Source organism: Peromyscus maniculatus, chromosome 20 (genome assembly GCF_049852395.1).
Source record: "Peromyscus maniculatus bairdii isolate BWxNUB_F1_BW_parent chromosome 20, HU_Pman_BW_mat_3.1, whole genome shotgun sequence".
Classification (NCBI taxonomy): domain Eukaryota; kingdom Metazoa; phylum Chordata; class Mammalia; order Rodentia; family Cricetidae; genus Peromyscus; species Peromyscus maniculatus.
In genome coordinates this window covers 62,244,583-62,264,785 of record NC_134871.1, presented here as the reverse complement: position 1 = coordinate 62,264,785, position 20,203 = coordinate 62,244,583, and the positions used below count along the sequence as shown (strand labels likewise).

At 41.0% G+C, this 20,203-nt stretch overlaps 1 protein-coding gene and 1 pseudogene across 2 annotated transcripts in view; one reads left to right on the top strand and one right to left on the bottom strand.

The window, feature by feature from the left end:
• Pdzrn4 (PDZ domain containing ring finger 4) overlaps positions 1-20,203 on the bottom strand; it is a 357,657-nt gene that overhangs the window by 17,731 nt on the left and 319,723 nt on the right. For both annotated transcript variants that reach the window (XM_042264612.2, XM_006974305.4), the window contains 2 exons: positions 4,438-4,536; positions 2,161-2,223 (listed from right to left, as the gene is read on the bottom strand). In XM_042264612.2, the coding sequence (XP_042120546.1) occupies positions 2,161-2,223; positions 4,438-4,536 (162 nt within the window). The remainder of the gene's footprint in view (positions 1-2,160; positions 2,224-4,437; positions 4,537-20,203) is intronic.
• On the top strand, positions 17,242-17,347 carry LOC121824563 (U2 spliceosomal RNA; annotated as a pseudogene).

Below are 20,203 nucleotides of genomic sequence, written 5' to 3'. Positions count from 1 at the left end.
AGAATATAAAGTAATCTGCCAGAAAACAGCACTTTATCAACCCTGCCATTGTTTCTTCAATGAACTAATTCCATTAAGGAATTCCTTATTATTCTGTAGGCATTTTTCTTCAAAAATAAATCTGCATACAAAATAGCTAAGAATTTAGAAGCTTCAAAATACGCAGTCTTGTGGAAACACATGCACCTCAACGCCCCCCCCCCCCATTTCTATCCAGTTAGCCACAGAACTAAAGGATGCAATTTTTAAAAGGTAATTTTAAAAACGGTGTTTGCCTATGGGAGCATAGCTAGCTGGAAAGCTGGAAGGGAGCCAGGTGATGGTATAACGGGAAGCATGGGTATGGAGAGTAGACGTCAGGAGGAAGAGATGAGTGCCAGCAGGGGAACAGCACAGAAAATGATGGGACAGATTCAATACATCAAATCCATGGCTGAATAGGACGGCTACTTTGAGGCTACAAAACCTTCTAAGCTTTTCAGATACTTAACATCTTACTGTGTGTTCATGCCTAATGACCTCTGAGAGCCAAGAAGCCACACGATTTCAGTGTCTTGGAGATAATAATAAAGCAACAATACAGTTAATCCTTCATTTTATTTGAAAAATGGAATATTTGAACCTTTCAATATCTGTGTTAAATATTAGCTTCTTAAGGACGCTACCCTAGCAAAACTTCTCTGCAGATTTTATTCATCTGTTCTGAATGCCTGTTTCATTTGTGTGTGGGTGTGTGTGAGATGTTGAACATGTATCTCAAAACAAGGCCATGTCTAGATTGCCAGTCAGACATTTTATTCCCCCAATGTATCCAACAATGGACACAGTTCCGTTTGCTTCACTGTAGGCTACCACTTATAAGCTTTCCTGCATTGCATGCTCTTGAAGATTTCTGGAAACTGCTTGGACACTTAAATAATCACAAACTCATACTTCTTATTTTTCCTAATTAGAACCTTAGTAGAGGGTTGTTGGGGGAAAGGATATGTGGTAGCAAGCTAAGAAAAAGGAGTGTGAACATGATGGGGGTTAAAAGGTTGCCCTGAGGGCTGGCAGGGTGAGGCACCAAGCAGCTTAGGGACCCCTGCATAATGCTGTGCTATTCTGTGTGGGCTGCTGTTTTCCCATTTGGACAGGACTGGGTGCCCCAAGAGCATCTTATATATTTCTGAAGCTCAGAGTTTTAGCAAGGAATCAAGACTGCAGCAGCATTTTCTGAGCATGCACGCCTAGCTAGGAGAGATGGGAACTCTGGATATGTTCCTAGATCTAGAAGTTCTGAGGATTTTTAAGTGGGCACTCCTTTATTTCACCATGCTACTACCTCTTGCCCTGTTTTACAGCTGTGACTAAGAACTCCACTCAGCTGTTTCATTTGGGTGTTGACCTGTACTTTACACTTTGTGTGGATTCTTCAAGTCACTCTTGAAGGTGAAGACTCAGAAGAGATGCCAGGAGCAGAGGCAGTTTGGAGCAGAGCCTTGGGCTTTCTGTTAACCTTCATCAGTCTATGGGACCCTTTCCAGTCCTCCCTATGATCTCCTCACTCTTTCATATTCCTCAATTAACTAGAATGTTTTCATACTTCTTTACGGAGAAGGAATCACAGCTCTTCCATCTGGCCTCGGTAGCTCACTCCTAAGTCATGGGTTAAAGCTGTTTTTGACTTTTAGATCTCTTGTATAGCAAGGGAACACATGGATTCATGTTCAAGTAGTTTTCTCTGAAAAAAGCCGCCATCGCTGCAGTTAGGAGTAACAGCTACTGCTGTTGACCGTCACTTAACATCACTGCACTAAGCGCATGCGCTAAGCACACTGCGCACACATCTTCTGTAACCTTTGCAACAGTAGCAAGTTATAACTCAAGATAAGAAAATGAGCTTGCCAAAACCAAGAGTGGGGCTGGAAGGTAAAGCCCCTTCATCTCATTCCATGAAGTATATCTCAATAATTACTTGCTAATAACTCTTGAGAAATGGTACCATACCGCCTTTACTTTGAAAGTGTTTCAAAGGGTAGCTAGCTTCTTGTTTTATGGATGATAATATGCAAAAGCAATGGCAAGCTCCTTTCCCCCTAAAGTTTTGTAAGAAACAAGATAAAATCCAAGCTGTTAGACAGCCTGTGGGAAACTTGAGGAAATAACCACATCACATACTTGTAAAATACGATCCCCTTCTCGAATCCGTCCATCCCTGGCAGCGATACTATTTGGGTCAACCTGTAATAGAGAAAGGATACATCCTCAGTGTCATACAATATCCTTCTAGGAGCTTAAAATGCAGTTTTAAAACATACTACCTTAAGAGATTGTAGTTTTAGACTATATTGGCTCACATTCACTATTGACTTAGGACAGGGGGCATGCCATTTTTCTCTGTGAAAATTGCTAATTTTAAAGCCGTAAATGAATCTCTTTAGACTTAACAACAATAAAATGGACTGGGGCAGAGCTTCATTGGCAGGTAATTTTCCATCCCCTCCCCCCATCCCTGCCCTCCCCCTTCACATCCCTTCAGTCATTTCTGAAGCTCAATTGTCAATCTTTGGCTGACAAGATGCTATGATGTCATTAACACCAGGATTTTTCTGGACCCAGGAAATTTACTTTATACTAAGGTGACCTGTAAATAATGGTGAAGATGTATTAGGAAAGCTGATAGATATATTATGCCCATACTTATTAAAGGGATTTTGGACCCACAAGGTATATTATTTTAAAAGAGATTTTTTAATCTATGTTGTTAAAGAATTAAAAAAAATCCTATCTGTACATTCTGTTACTCAGTGCCACGTAACATATAGTGCTAATTATATGAACTTTGCATTAATAGAACCAAATATTTAAAGATATTTAAAGCTCTACTAAGAATGTTCCAATATCTTAACAGGCCAAACTTGAGTGATGGTTTTCAGTTCATTGAGGGTAATTTTATCGATTCAGTCCCTGTGATAGTTTCAATTTATTGATATAAGCTTGTTCCATCAAAGCTTCTTGTCTAAGTATTTCAAGTCCTGCATGAAGTTGGTCTGTTCAGTTCCACCATTACATGTTACTTCCTTACCAGGAGTCCCATTTAAAACCTGAGAATAAGATGATGAATAGCGCAAAAGGCCCTATGCTCACACTCAGGCGGTATAAAGACAACTCTTTCCAACTGCACATGCTCGGTTCCTGTGGCTTCTTTATTACCTCAGAAAAGAAAGGCTTCAAATCTGACAGATGGAAATACTAAACAGTAACTTAATCAGTGTGAAAAAGATTAGATTATTCATGAAGTGTGTCCCTTTTTAAAAGCCATCCACCACACAAAACTTTGTCTTTACAACTGTAATCAAATCACCCATAAAAGTGTCTGTTTCTGTACACATTACAGAAGAGGTTTCAGTATGTGTTTCTTTACTCCTCCATCCCTCAGTGAGAGGGATCATTGGAGCCGTTCATGTTAAAGAAGTAGCCAATTGAAGTTCACTCTGGAGAATTTTCCATGAGGGAGGGAGGGAGGCAGTGAAATCTTTGGTAAAGGGATAAAGAAAATTCCATTCTGTAGTTTGAGAGTTATACTGCTCTCCAAGTGTGTTAGTCACAGGTTTCTTGCATTTTCTAAGCCACTCTGTAGAAAACTGTTGGCAGGGTTTGATAGGTACTGTTTTAACATTGTATCCACCAAAGCTCAGGCTGCCGAGAACATTATCATCTAGTTTGTCTAACCCTTACAGAAGTGTCTGTAGGTGCAAACTAAGCTATGGAACATGCACAACTCTGTGTGTGGCTACATGCATAGTGTTAAACCATAAGTGTTGTTAATTAAAAAAAATACATACCATTTTACTTTTTCCAAAATGATCTACATTTCCTAAAATCTATTGAAATAAATTCTGCTTGGTAGTCTTTCAAGCTAATTGCTAAAATGGTGACTCAAATGTAGTTCTTTGCCTCTTGAAAATGAACATGTGGTTGAATAAATGAAGTGGACAGATGTACTTCTGGAGTATTTAAATCTATCCACCCCACCCACAGAGTAAAAGGGGTGATTATTATGACTGTTAGTTAAAAATAATTAGCCAATACCGTTGTTAGCAGAGTAGAAAAGATGCAGTGCAAGGGAAGGACATGTTTGGGAACCAGAGCTCTGCTCAGCCTGCTGCTCTCTTAGGGGATCTTACGGGAATTTATTCAAATTTAGACAATGTTACCACTTTCACACTTTTTCCTTCCTGGGATTCTGCAGGGAAAGCCTCCACACTAAACAAGCTGGTGATAATTGCATTACTTGGGCAGCATAATTTGCTTCCCTAATTGAAAGTGGCAAGAATTGGAAGGCGGCCAGTTCTTCACATTCAGGCCCTGCAAAGAGGCTTTTCTCCTCCTGAGCTCTTTCAAGTCATCTCCCCCCTCTCCCTCCCTTCAGGTCGTCCCCACAGCATCTCTCACCTCGCTGACATAGATGCCCGTATCCTCTTCATCATCCGTTCGGTAGCAGACTGTCAGGCCCAGCTTCTCTTGACTGCTAACACGGCACAGCTCGACCTCCTGAGAGAATGGCATGCATATTGAGACATTAATCTCAGAGTGGAAACTCAAAGGATGCAGTTCTGGCCACTGTGAGAAGTTTTAAAAAACATTATTGCTTAACATCTGAAATTAACTTTTGTAACCAAAGTCACTGAAATTTTTAGCAAGCATTTCTGTATAGTCAAATCAGCATTTCAAATTTTCCTTTTGTAGTTGGAAATATGCAGAATCACATGAATTCATACATAAAACTGCATAGATTATTAAGTTGGAATAATAATGTATTTGAGAGTATCAAAGAAGGTAGAAAAACTCCATAAACATTGTTACTGTACTTTCCTCTGTAATGTAGTAAAATGACATAAGTTTGAACAAAAAAAAAGGAACATCATGAATCTTTCTGTCATTTCTTCCTCTGAATTTTGTACAGTGTGATAAGAAGCAAGGATTTGTGTAGGTCAGGTTAAAGTTTTCTATTATTCTACAGAAACCCTCACCCTTGGAAAGAAAGGGGTTCATTGGCTGAAGGGAGAGACATCAACCACCATATGGGGCAGAGAGGAAGATTGAGAATGCCGCAGTGAATGAACAAGAACATACATTCACTGATAGGCACTGCTAAGGGGCTGGGAATGTCAGCCTCAGGTAATGTGCACTGAACCTGTTTCCTGATTTATGTTCAGAAAAATAATAATAAATTTCAGTTTCGTCTAATGAAATGGGCTTGTGCCACTTCCTGACACAAACTGGGATAGATCGCACAATTCCGAGTGTTAAAAGACAAATTACAGCTACAATCTTGGGAAACTTGTTCCTTTTGTGGAGGGCGTAAGACCTATTTCTAAACAATCAGAGGAGAGAAAAGGCTGAACTCTGTCATTTGGAAAAGAAGCCCAGAGCACGGCTCTGGAATTCAGCCCTGTGGAGCTGTGTGCCTCTCAGTCCTGCGAATGACCCCTCTTCATTGTCTGAAAAAGCAGGAGTTTCACTGTGGATTGAGCAACTACCAGGAAAAATGTCATTATTCCTTCCCAGTCTTTCCCTGTCTAATGTTCTGTAAAACCAACCCAAATGAAGAAGGCTTTCCTTTCTGATGGGAATTCTGTGCATATGTGTGTCTATAAAGTAATTAAGTCTAATAATATAGCGATATGACCCTATACATCTGTTTTTCCCAAATTGAATGTTGAAATCCTAACTCTGGACCCTTGGCAGGTACTTAGGTCACAAGTGGTAAGGCCGGAATGCAATTAGTGTTCCAGTGAAAGGGACCAAGTGTGCAGTTGCCCTGAAGCATGCAGGCCTCAGGGAGAAGGTACCCTTGGTGAGGAGGGGGGCGCTGTGAGACACCAAACTGCTTCTGCTGGGATCCTGAACATTGCAGCTTCAGCACTGAGAAAGGTGTCTGAACTTGAGTCACCTGATTTTCAGGGTTTTCCACAGTAGACGGAATGGGAAGACAGTAGGCCCCAGCTTAGCTCCCCGAGAACTGAAATAGCAGTGCTAAATACGGAAAAGTTCACTTGGCCGCAAACAAGAGGGTGGTCTCTACAGCATTCTGTAACACTTGGAGAAGTCCTCCCCTCAGTTTAGTCTACCAGCGATGCCCTTGTCACTGAGCAATAACCGTTTGTTTAAATGATGTGTGGTAAATCCTTAATGAGGACACTTACAAGCGTAAATTCCAATGACCAATAATTTCATAGCCAACAGCAAATAGAACAAAGTTTAGCCCTCTACCCTGAGACAAGTGCTGCAAATAAGAGCAAATTGAAACTTCAGGGGGTAAGTGTGCCCCCTGGGGGTGCTGTAAGTGACTACTGCTGCTTCTGAAGCAAGCTGAATGAGAACACCACACTGGATGAGGAAAAGCCCACGAGGCCTCAACCACACCAGGAACTACGGGTAACTGGGAGCTGGAGAGATGGTCCTTCCCAGGAAAGAGCACACCCATTGGTTGTTCAGTGCCAAATGGTCAGTCAGCCTTGAAAACATACATACAGCTGGGAATGGTGGTATACACCTTTAATCCCAGAACTTAGGAAGCAGAGGCAGGTGGATCTCTGTGAGTTCGAGGCCAGCCTGGTCGACAAAGTGAGTTCCAGGAAAGGCGCAAAGCTACACATAGAAACCCTGTCTCGAAAAACCAAAAACAAAACAAAACAAAAGAAAAAGAAACAAAAAACAAAAAAGGAAAACAAATAACATTATAAGGAAGATAAAATACAATGGGTTATATTTGGGGATATAGTTGTACCTACAAATACATATATGCATACAATAACAATTAATGAAAAAGCTATGAAGATAAAGGAGAGCAAGGAGAAGCGTTTGAAGGGAGGAAAGAGAAGGGAGACACATTGTGATTAAATTACAATCTCAAAAATAAACAACAAACCAACCAAGCTGTCTGGGGAGCAGAGAAAGGTGGGAAATCCATTAGTCTTAGTGAAGAACAGGAAACACGTCTCCATTTGTCACCCGAAGGGGAAATACATATACCAAGCAAGGGTCTCCTCCGAACCGACAGTGGTTCATAGCTCCACAGGCTGAGAGTCCCTAACTACACCTGTCTTTCTAGGCAGGAGTCACAGCCACAGAGCTGCCTCTTCCAGCAACAGCGTAGTGAGCAAAGAAGCCCGGCGTTCCTAAAGAGGCCTCCCAGGAAACCTGGGCACATTGCAGAAAGCTGACTTTGGAGCCCTTAAATCAAGGCTCTCGGAGGTCCTCGGTAAGGACCTCCACTGTCTGGTCAAAGGGAGGGAATGATGTCTCATGCTAGGGAAGGCATTTGCTTATGGGTGCACGTCTCAGTGTTTGCTCCGAATTCTGTTATCTGTACACTTTATGGTCTGCCTACAAGTAGCATATCAGAGTGCTGTGCAATAGGATTGAGTGAATCTATTGACAGCAGAATCACGAGCTACCCACGTGGTGTCCATACCCTAAAACGTCAAATTAGCTACCCGGGAATTCAGGAAAAACATGAAGACCTTGAGGTAATAATAATATTTCAATATTTTCAAACTCTTAAACCTATGTGAGCTGGGAAGTGGTGGCTCATGCCTTTAATGCCAGCACTTGCGAGGCAGAGGCAAATCTTTGTGAGTTCGAGGCCAGCCCGGTTTACACAGCTAGTTCCAGGAAAGCCAGGGCTACACAGAGAAACTCTGTCTTGAATAAAAAAATATAAAAAAAAGCAAAACAAACAAACTATATGAGGTGGGCATTAACATTGTCTGTCTAGTCTAGGTTTTTAGTACACTACTTTCGGAGACGGCCCACACCCTCCCATGTCTAGCTGCCTGCACCTGATTTTCTGCACAGGTGTTTTAGGCTTCCTATTTAATTACCCCACAAGCAAAACCTAGCATTTGGTGTAAGCTTCTGTTCTCTTACGTGTGTATTCAGAAATAAAACTGATAAATCCTCTTTATAATTCATGTAAAATATGGTGTAATGGTACAATTTTATGAAAATTATCTCTTGACCTCCAAAAAATTGAACTTCGGCAGAGCTTACAGCCAAATCCATAATACACCATGAGATCATTTAAGACTATGTACTTGGGGAAGGGATGGAGGGAGAGATGATTAGAACTGGAGGACACTTAGGGGGTGATGAAGAAACCTAGTGTAGTATGAAAGTGACTCTAGTGAAGCCTTCTGGTAATGGGCTCTGTATCCCCAAAACTGGTCATCTTCTATAACTAGGCAAGGCACACAGCAGTAAGACTGGGACATCAACCCAGCGATAAAACCTTCAACCTACAGTATGTCCTGCCTGCAGAATGTGCTGGGATAAAGCTGGCCAACCAATGACTGGTCTAGCTTGAGGCTCACACCACGAGAGGGGAGTGTACACCTAACACTGCATGGATGGCTAGAAAGCAGAGGCTGGGCAGCCCCAGACACTCAGGATAGTAGAACCAAATATGACTGGCAAAAAAGAAAAGTCAATTAAATGATTCCTAATTGTATTCATAGACCAGTGCCTAGCTCAATTGTCATCAGAAAGGCATCCTTCAGAAACTGATAGGAGCAGATGCAGAGATCCACAGCCAAACACTAAGTGAAGCCAAGCAAACCTTGCAGAAGAGGGAGAGGAAGGATTCTAGGAACCAGACGGCTCAAGGACACAATGAGAACATGACCCACAGAATCAAATAAGCAGAATGATAGAGGCTCACAGAGTCTGAAATGACAATCACAGAGCCTGTATTGATCTGAGCTAGGTCCTCTACATATATGTTATGGCTGTGTAGTGTTCTTGTGGGACTCTTAAGTGGAAATGTGGGGTATCTTTGATGCTTGTGCTGGGGACCTTTTTCCTCTTACTGGGTCATCTTGTCCAGTCTTGTTATAAGGGTTTGCGCCTAGCCTTATTGTAATTGTAATTTGTTATGACATGTTTGATTGATATCCCTGGCAGGGATATAGGAAAAACTGTACTTAACTTGCTGTCCTACTGTGTACTCAGCCTCTTTAAAGCTAATCTTCCTTTGAGAGAACCATGAGTAACCAACCTTATTATGCCTTGGATTGCCTGTACAATCAGCTTTTCCAGACTAAGATAATGCATGACTTTAATCTTAAATTAGATACTTTTCCATGCCCCTGACCAAGATTAATTAATGTATGTGTGTATGTTTGTGTATTGTAATAATTTGCTGGAAGCAGCCAGTGGTTGAAAGCAACCTCAAAACAAATATCTACCATAAATGCTTCCAAAAACATGGATATAGCTTGATAACATCTGTATTTAGTGTTGTTTACTATTCAGAGTCAGGGGAGTTACCTCTTCCTTTGTAAAACCGTTAAAGATTTCTGTAAGAAGTCCCTCATTCCCTTCCCATGCCATGTTTTCTGTGCTGTTCAGTAAGTACAGAGAAAAGCCCACTGTAAGAGATGGGAGTAGGGACAACAGGATATCAGACAAACATACATAACAGACAAATCATAGACAGACCAATAACCACGATCTACAGACAGATGGAAGACACAGGGAGAGAAATGAAAAATTCAGACTTGGGCTCACTCTTGGTCAAATTAATCCAAGATAAAATGCTATGTTTTCATTTCTTAATTCATCATCATGTTTTGGTGTCTCTGGGGTTATCTTTCATGCCTTCACTGACAAACTGTGAGGATAGAAGGGTGGCTCAGTGGTTAAGAACACTGCCCTCCCTTCCAGAGCACTCCTGTTTCCCAGTAACCACTTGGTGGCTTACAACTGTCTGTACTTGAAGATCCAGGAGATGCTGTCACTTTTTTTTTTATGAACTCTATCAACGGCCGTATCTGCAGGCAAACACTCATTCATATAAAAGAATAAAATGATTTTTTAGAAGATCATGTAAAATGTGATCCAACAGGGGTTAGCTGGTATCAATGCAGGAAAAAAGCATACAGCTTTCTGTGAGTGTGCACACTTGTTTATGTGTGTGAGAGGGTGCTTGAAAGCCAAGGATGAATGTCATTCTGCTTCTCAATTAGGTTTTACCATTTTTCTTTATATTTATTTATTTAATATGTACATGTGTATAGGTCAGAGTACAACTTGTAGAAGCCAGTTCTCTCCTTCTACCTTGTAGTTTCAGGGGGTGGACTTAGGTAGCAGGGCTTGCAGCCAACTACCTTTACCAGCTGAGCCATCTTTCTGGCCCCACCTTTTTTGAGACAGGACATTTTCCTGAGCTGAGAGTTCGGTGGTTGACTAGATTGACTGGGGTGCAAGCCCCTGGAATGCTCTTGTCTTGGTCTTCTCAGCACTGGGATTGCAGGCAGAGCTATTTATTTATGTGAGGGCTGGAGCTCCAGAATCAAGTCTTTGAGCTTGCATGGTAAGCCCTTCCCCTACTGATCTGGCTCCTCAGCCACACATTGCTTTCATTCAAGGACTGACCTTCCAGGATTAAAACTTCAGGCACCAAGGAAGACCCAAGTATAATGGATCTCGGAACTTTCAAGCCAGGGAACCCAGCACCAATATAGACCTGCACCCCTTCCTGTGGTGGCTGCACAGTTCACAGTGGCCCAGGAAAACACACATTTCCTAGTGAAGGTTCTTAGAGTTCTATGACAGAGTCGTTAGAAGCAGCTGCCAGCAGCATATTTCTATGAGGCCAGGGTAGCTGTGTAGACAGTGTGATAAGATTCTCCTGTAGAAGCTTTATCCAGCACTCCTATGCAGGGCCCAAGCTGGCTTCTGAAGAAGTGATCCCAGTAATGTGCCAAGCTGCCCTGTATCTTCATACCTATCTCTGTCACCACCAGAGATGCATCATACTGCCTTGCATCTTCATACCATCTCTCTGTCACCACGAATCTACTTGAAAAACATAAAAGTAAAAGCTACTGGATCCTCCACAGCGAGAATGCACGGATGTCTGCAAACTTCAGGCCTCCTGCACTGATGTCGACAGCAGTGTTAACTTCGAGGACATCATTGTGTCTGAAATTGATGCTCCATGCACCTGGCACAGCCATAATCACTACGCCATGCACACACTTCAAAATGCCATGCTCTGGGAACGGATAAGATTCTTTTTTTTTTTAAATCAAACCATGGCATCCATTCCTGTGGAATTTGATTGTGTGTGGGTGGAGGGTAGAAAAGATGTCAGAAGAGCTTGCTGTAAACCATCCTAGCCTTAGGACAAGAATGAGCCTTTTCAACAATGCGATATCCTCTCACCTAGCTAGAGTCACTGTTTTCATCACAAAGAGAAGCTGAGGCGGCAGGTGAAAGGAAGATCACACAGGGTTGGGAATGAGAACTAATACAGGCATTGGAAATCAGCATGAAGGGTTCTCAACTCCCCCGTGTTAGTTTTATACAGCTATCCTGCCATGCTGTAAATATCCGAAGGAAGAGGAATCAGTGTGCCACAGAGGCACCTGCACCCCATGCTTATTGAAGCAGTAATCATAATCACCAAAGTACGGAAACAACCGTGATCCAGAAACAAACGGATGGATAAAGATGATGTTGTTTATAAACACCACGGAATATGGCTCAGCTGTGAAAACATTCTGTCATTTGCAGCAACATGGATGGAGGCCATTATGGCAGGTGAAATGGCCCTCACTAAAACAAATACTGAGTGTTCTTATTTATACGGGAAGAAAAAAATGGATCCCATAGAAGTAAGAAGCAGAAGAGTGTTTCCCAGGGCCTGTAATGTAACGGGGAGAGGGAAAGAGTGAATAGTTCACAGAAGGGCGCAGCAGTAGACAGGGGGGATAATTCCCACGGTGTGGTTGAATACTTGTGGTTGTCAGTAACTGGTGGAATATTCCAAGGTAGCTAGTAAAAAGGATTTTGAATGTTCACAAGATAGCGAAATGACAAATGTCTTAGGCAATGGATTTGTAATTAAATTGACCCAATCACATATTATATACACGTTTTAAATATCAATATTTGACTCCAGAAATATGTGCAATTGTTACGTTAAAATAAGAATAATTTCTTTTTAAAAGCATCAGAATTTTTACAGAAATCAATTGTATTAGAGCACTGTGAAAAAAAAATGTTACCTTTTATGATTGAGTCTAGGAAAGAACCAAGAACATACAAAGAAAACAATAATCAAACTTTTGTTCTGTAGGTAGGACAAGCATAGTGGCCTCCCAGCATGGGTGAAAAATCAAGAGTCACCATTATTCAAGCCAGAAGAATATCCAGGACCAGACAGGACAGTCTTCTCAAAGGAGATGGTGAAGAGAGAGGGGGGTCTTTCACATTACTGTCTTCACTTACTTTTGTAATATTGGCACTGACTAAGGAAATGCCATGAGAACTATTAAAGAAAAAAAAAATCAGACGAAACTGAGCCAAGTTTAACTCCTGCAGAGAAGGGAAGCCCAGACTTTACCATTCCAATCCCACTATCTTCCAGGCAGTGGAAACCCACATCACATTTACAGGAATATAAATAATAAAACCATCGGAATGCCCAAGTCCCAGAGATGACACTGCATTCAGAACAAATTATGCAACAACAACTAAATCTCATTTCTCAGCACATTGGTGTAGGAGGTAAGGTGGACAGCAAGGTCTTCTTGCCAATGTCTCACTTCTGGTCCATTATCAGCAATTTCTTTTCCCTTGGGATTATCACTCAATTTATTATTGAGTACAGACTTTATGAATTCCTTGAGAAAGAGACCTAGGTCATCTGCTCCTCACTGTGGGCTGTGAATCCTCTTAAGTAAAAAATACTCATTTTGATTAGGGTTTTAAACTAAAGAAGAATGTATTGATTCCCCCTGTGTGAAAACTGAGGTGGGGGCAAGTTCACAATGCTCTTAATTAAAAGGTTACATCATGAATTCTAGAGCAGGCATACAAGTAGAAATGGAAAACCAAGACATGATAGTGATGTCCCATGAACTTGTCTCTACTTCTGCTCTACTGGACCGGGAGACTGCATGCAATTTGGGGTCCACTTGGGTAATCCCCATCTCATCATCTTATGATACGTACTGTTGTAAACATGGGAGGCAGGTATCTCTGTGACACACTGATTTCACTTCCTTTTGGAATTTAGCCATTGATGGAGTAGCTAGGTCATATGATAGTCTTTGAGAAACCTTGAGTTGTCTACAGTGAGCACAAAGGTGTACAAGAAAATGAGGGAAAATCTTCATGCCACAGATAATGTTCTCTGGGTCTTTTGAGGAAACCACCACTACTCAGAGGTAATCATTGAAGAATCAAGGAATCCAAGGGTTTCAGTGTTGGGCCTTGAGCGTTGAGTGGAGATTGAAATGATTGTTGATTAGCTTTCTAATGGCATTGCCAACCATCACAATCATTTGTGATGATTAATTCTTGGTAGTTTTACACCAGAACAACTTAAAATGCCAACACAATGTACAAGAAATACTATTTGCAAATGTGATTGTAAGTTGTTTTATTAGCACATATTAATTGTATACAACAAAAGGCTTTATAACATGTATATTTATAAAGTATGTATATAAGACTTACATGCATGTATATATGGTAATCACACTCTCTATATACTTTGATACACATGTAAAGTACTTATCATATTTACACCTCCATTGCTCGTACTGGTCTGCTAACACTGTTCACCCCCTTTCTGCTCTTGAGTCTCTTTGTTGCTGTTCAGCTCCACACATGAGAGATAATATATGGTATTCATTCTCACAAGTCTGGTGTTTTTCAATAGGATGTTGTCTAGCTCCATCCTTTTTCCTGAAGACACGTTCTCATTCTTCTTAGTGGAGTGTGCACACCAATGGCTTTTACTCATTGGGATGGGCACTTAGGCTCATTCCTTGACTTGGCTACAGTGGAGAATGCTACAGCAGATGACTCTTCAGTCTGCTGACTTAGAGTACATACCTGGCAGAAGAGTAACTAGACCATATGCAGTTCTATTTTTAGGTTTTGGAAGAATTGCCATATGTATTTCCATAGTGACTGTAATATTTACATTCCTACTAATAGTGTATAAATTTTCTGCTTTCCCTGTATCCTTTCCAGGATTTAAAAAACTTTTCTTGATGACAGTATTCTGACTGTAAGATGGAGTCTTAGTATAGTTTTGCATTTCCCTATGTCTGAAGATAGTGAACATTTTTTTTTTTTTTTTGGTATTTGTTACGCACTTGTGAATTGTCTGTTTGGTTCATTTGTTCATTAATTGATTGGATTATTCTCCTACTGTTTATGTTTTTAAAGTAATCTTTTGATTATCATACATACATTATGTATGGTACTGGTCTTCAAATGGACATATTAATATTAGTATAAAATACAATTAATTTGACCATCTCTTAGTCTCGGCAGCCAGTCATGTGCTTTAATTTTAAAATAACAATTTTAAGCACTCCATTGTCTGAGGAGCTCAAATGCTCTTACATTTACCTCTTTAGCTCCTTTGTTCTCACATTCAATATTGAGTCTATGACCTTTCTTCTTTTCTCTGTGAATAATTCTCTCATGCCTTCACTTCTGTCCTTACATTGCTTTGAATCCCCACATAGACAAAATGATCTTTTATAAAAATTCATACTTCCTTTCTTCCCTGCATTGCATCATGTAGATCAATGTCAATTGTTGTTAAGTCTATCCATTTGCTCCTTTGGATTCTTATCTGGGAGGCTGCGTGGTCCTGGATTAGAGCACACACTTCAGTGGCCGTGGAGGCTCTGTAGAAACCCATCGGGCAAACCTCAGTCAAGGCTGCAGCTTCTGTGCCAAGTTGCTCGTCCACTTCCTTTTTCAGTTCCCACTTTCAAATTTGTCCTTTGAGAATTTTGTACAATAGGTTTTGGTTATCTATACCCCCCTCTTGTAACTCCTCCCATGCTGCCGTGTGTGTGTGTGTGTGTGTGTGTGTGTGTATATATATATATATATATATTTCACTCTTGAATGTTTGGTCTTCCCCTGAAGTATGGGCCCAGTTGCTAAACTCTTAAAGAAAACCGAATCTCCTTCTTCAAAGAGCTGTGATTCGACATTAGATCTGCAGTCTACCTCCATGCTCTGAGGTAAATGAGAGTGGTTAAGGCAATTGCTTTCCTAGTTTCTTAAAAGCTGTTGGGATTTTTTTCTCTTTGTCACCAAGTTCCAATAGTGACTTCTCTCTACTCATTGATATCTCATCTCAGACTTGCTGTATGGTCTGTATGTCAAATTACTCTGATTGGTCAATAAATAAAACACTGATTGGCCAGTGGCTAGGCAGGAAATATAGGCGGGACTAACAGGGAGGAGAAAAGAAAGAACAGGAAGGCAGAAAGTCACTGCCAGCTGTCGCCATGACAAGCAGAATGTGAAGATGCCGGTAAGCCATGAACCAGGTGGCAAGGTATAGATTGATGGAAATGAATTAATTTAAGCTATAAGAACAGTTAGCAAAAAGCCTGCCACGGCCATACAGTTTGTAAGCAATATAAGACTCTGTGTTTACTTGGTTGGGTCTGAGCAGCTGTGGGACTGGCGGGTGACAAAGATTTGTGGGCCAGGCAGGAAAACTCTAGTTACACAGACTATTATGTTAGATTAGGCACACCCCACCTTTCCACTCTCCCAAACTGTCCCTTCATACCCCTCTCCTGCAGCTCTATTGTGGTACCTTTTCTCATGATTACTAGTCAGCCTTTTCTGTGGTTCATGAAAGACAAGGAAGCCACAAGATGCAAACAACCACTTCATCTCTTTAATCAGTGTGTTTGTGGACATGAATCATATCTACCCTCATTGCTGCTTTTATGTTGATGAAAGAGCCCAACCCTATCAGAGGCAAATGCTTCCACTCGTGTCCTATAAACCAGGTCTAAAATTGTTTTCTTGAGATTTGCATTGTGAAACTAGTTCTATATCCTTGTTGTTACTCCCTTTTTCCTTCTGAAATACTTCCTTTGACATACGCAATCATGAGGACACACGTGTACAAATGTGCATGTGCACACGCAGGCAGGCACACAGGCATGCATGCATGCACACAATTTTACTCTCATTGGGTAGGGCAGAAGAGAACTCCCAAAGAACTTCTGGTTGCCTTGAGATTGGGGACTAGAAGAACCCATCAAAATGTCTTAGAATCAAGAAGACTGAATTTTCAAAGAATAGAAATATTGACCATGCAAAGGTATGGAGACAAGGAACAATACGGCATGTCAGACAAACTTTCAGTAGTTAGTGTGCTGCAAACGGAGTGTTTAAAATTGAGCTGGATGAGGGGGTCATGGTGAAAATAAAACTGAAAACATAGGCAATGGCCAGATTGTGTTTATTATACAAGACAACCAACTACAATATGTGAGGTAATCTGAATCCTTTTCTGTGTTAGTTAATTAATACTCCACCACTGTGACAAATGCTTGAGCTAACCACCTTTTAAAACTGAAGGTTCATTTGGGCTTAGGATTTTAGAACCTTAAGTCCATAATAATTTGACATATTTTCTTTTGGACCTTTGGCTACATAGGACATTCTGGTTGTAGGGTTGACAAAGGCTGTTTACTTCATGGCAGTCCAAAAGAAAGGAGTGGCAGGAAAGAACTGGGGTCCCAAGAACTCCTTCAAAGATATGCCTCCAGCCCCATAACTCCCCTCTTCGAGGCCTGACTTTGTAAACAATATCTTTACTCAGGTCCATGGTTCCTTTGTCCTCTCCTGCATCCTTTCCAAATACTTCATCCCCTCCTTGGCTTTAGAAAGTTTGTACAAACATTATGCTAAAATGTTTTGCAAATAATGCTTCCTTTAATCTGAAACCTAGCAGAGCAATAGTGTATATAGCAGTTGTCTGTGGCCTGTCCAATATTCCTTCACTGTCTTTCTGGAAATGAAACGCTATTTTTTTTTACTTTTTATTTTCTTTTATTTTACAATACTATTCAGCTCCACACAACAACCACAGATTCCCCTGTTCTCCCCCCGCCCGCTCCCCTCCCCCTTCCCCCCAGCGCACCCCCCATTCCCACCACCTCCAGATCAAGCCCACCCCTGAGGACTGAGATCGACCTGATAGATTCAGTCCAGGCAGGTCCAGTCCTTTCCTCCCAGACTGAGCCAAGCGTCCCTGTATAAGTCCCAGGTTTCAAACAGCTATCTCATGCAGGGAGCCCAGGACCTGGTACCACTGCCTAGATGCCTCCCAAACAGATCAAGCCAATCAACTGACTCACCTATTCAGAGGGCCTGATCCAGTTGGGGGCCCCTCAGCCTTTGATTCATACTTCATGTGCCTTTTGGCTAAGATCAAGTGTAGTATCTGTTATTATCAGTTTAATATTTTTTTTTGTTGTTTTTTAGAATTACAGTTACTTTCACACTCCCTGTGTGTGTTCAAGACCAATATTTAGCTTGAGGAATTGACATACAACCCAGATATTAGTCCATTGTATTTCCCTAGCACTAGCTACCCTTTCAAGAGCAGTACTGGGTCTCATTCCAGCTCATCAAAAACAGGACTATGAGTGACTTTCACTAATACAGAATAAAACATTTGTCTTTCCTTTTGCACTTGAACTTGTAAGAGTGTAGATCAGGAGCAGCTCAAGCTTAATGTTGCCACAATATGTAGCATCTAGGGAGAGATTCTGAAAAAGAGCAGATAAAAGTCAAAAGACGGGGAAGACCAAAAGTGCAGGGACATCGTTGTACTCCCTACTTGGGATGATACCAGCACACCTTTGTGATTCCCAGGTAGGAAAGAGAAAGGCTCCTTTTCCTTAAGTACTTGTTTTGGTCTTCTCTTTCCTGAATTAATTAATTATTTGTTTGTTTCTTGTTTATTTTGAGACAGAGTTTCTCTGTGTAGCTTTGGAGCCTGTCCTGGAACTTACTCTGTAGACCAGGCTGGCCTCAAACTCTCAGAGATTCACCTGGCTCTGCCTCCTGAGTGCTGGGATTAAAGGCATACACCACTGCCTGACTCTTGGATTATTCTTAATTGATTCTGAGACCTACTATAAACTTTGTTTTATAGACAAGAGAACAGAAAAACAGCATGGCTATTAATCTGTGGTCACTCATGGGCAGTAACTAATCAGAAGCAGAAATGGAACACACATCTTCTCTTTGTTTCTTTGAACTCTAAGGCTTAATCCTTTTTAATCAATACATTTCTAGCTTAATGGTCACTGAGAAGATCTTTGTATAGATGGAGAGTTCAAGACAAGAAATTGGTGAAATTCAGTGAGGCATTTGGTGAAGTCGGATGAGATGAGCCAGGAGAGGGAAGGTCGAAGTGGGAGCCACTGTGTGCTAGGGGAGCAGTCCAGCATGGCAGCATCAAAAAGTGCTTGGGGAAGGACTCATAATCAAAATCCTCATCAAAGGAGGGAGAAGGTGCTCAGGACACAAATGCATGGATTTTCATCCTACTTAAATTCCAAATCATAAATTTGGACTATTGAGAGGAATCAAGGACTTGTCCTTCTCATATTTAACTCAGGCAGACTCATAAATCCCTATTTTAACTTTGCTATTGTTTGAGTTTTTAGAAAATTAACATACTTATATAGTTTTGGAATTATTTGAAGCTAGCTTAGAGATAGTTTATATTTCCCTCTTTTGTAAGCAGAAGCAACTTTCTCATATTGAGCTGGTAATTTCCTGGCAGAGCCCAGAGTATAACACTTTGGCTTCCTAGATGTCATCCAACTGAACAGCTCTGTGTTAACTGCTTTTTGCTCGCTCACTTATTATTCTTTAATTACCACATAGGAGCTTGGACTGAGGGTGCCACAAAGTGTGTGTGAGGTGTAGCAGAATGCTTCAAGGGATCAAACGATAGTGAAGGATACCTGTCGCACAGGTGGATGATGCAGAGGACCACCATTGAGAACTTAGTGTTTGCTGCAATGCCAACCTGGTCAGGGTGATGACCAGAGAAAAGAATCGAACTGAAAACACCATTGTGTTCTCTCAGCCTTCAGTGTCTGTAGCAAATGTTAGAAGAAGAAAGAGCTGACTAAACTTTTGTATCCAAGCCCTGCCTGTCAAGAGAGGCTCAATCTCTGTGGTCACTTCAACTGGGCACTGCTATTCAGAGGCCTGGTTGTCTTTACTGTGCCTCTTTCTCCACAATTGTAAGCTGTGTTCTTTGAATTACGGAAAATGTGTTTTTCCCAAAGAAAGTGTTAGCAGCAACACTTCTTTAATACTGGTTGTGTGCTTTCTGTGAAGTCACTTGTTGGAAAGGACAGGGCACAGTTGTTTGTGATTTGATTGTGGTTCTTGGTTACATTTGTGCTGGCCATGTTTTCAGTAAAGGAGATGAGCTAAAGCAGTTGGGAATGCTGCCGTAGAGTAACAAACGATCCTAACAAAACACGGAGGAGCTGCAGGCATTCACCTGAGAAAGGCAACACACTCCGTCAAAGAGACAGGCAGACAGACAATCTATAGCTCTTCCATCGTCAGCGTGAGCACTGTGCAGAAGTCAGAGGGAAACCCGAGCCCTCACAGAATGGCCAGGGAGCTAGAGAACTGGTGAATTATGAGATTGTAGAAGCAGGATAAAATGGTTAGTGTTATGACAGCTTTCCCCAATGGAAAACAATGCCACTGGCTGGCAGTCTTTTGATGTACAGGAAACCATGCTAAGCACATGCGACAGAAGTTGGAAAAAAAAATAGGAAGTAGGGCAGGTAGAGAAGAATAAAGAAGGAGAAGTTGAGAGTTCAAGTGCTGTACTTTAAAAGAAACCCAGGAAGTAGATCTAGATCTGAAAGTCTGACCCAGATAGCATGGACATGGTGGCTTATTATTTAACTTGGGCTAAAAGGTAAGGAAAGGAAAACAAACAGGAGTATGTTAATTAACAAAATCTATTTCTTGAACTTGAATGGAAATGTTGATCTAAATTTATCAGTCCACATAGCATGCTTCATGGAAATCATGGCTAAAATTTTACAAACTCAGGTTTTTCCCTTGCGGGTTCAGATTAATTATAAATGTCACAGCAACACTAAAAGGATTATATAAAATATACTTCTGTTCTAGAATTCATGCTATTATATTTTTATATCCTATTTCTACACTAATTTCTTAGGCACTGGTTAAGACTATGGTCAGGAAATAATTTACAATTTCTCCAGTATTTTCAGTGAAAAATCTAAAAATAATATTTTATTATAAAATATAGTGGTTAATAGGAAATTAATCCATACAACTTATTATAAAAAGA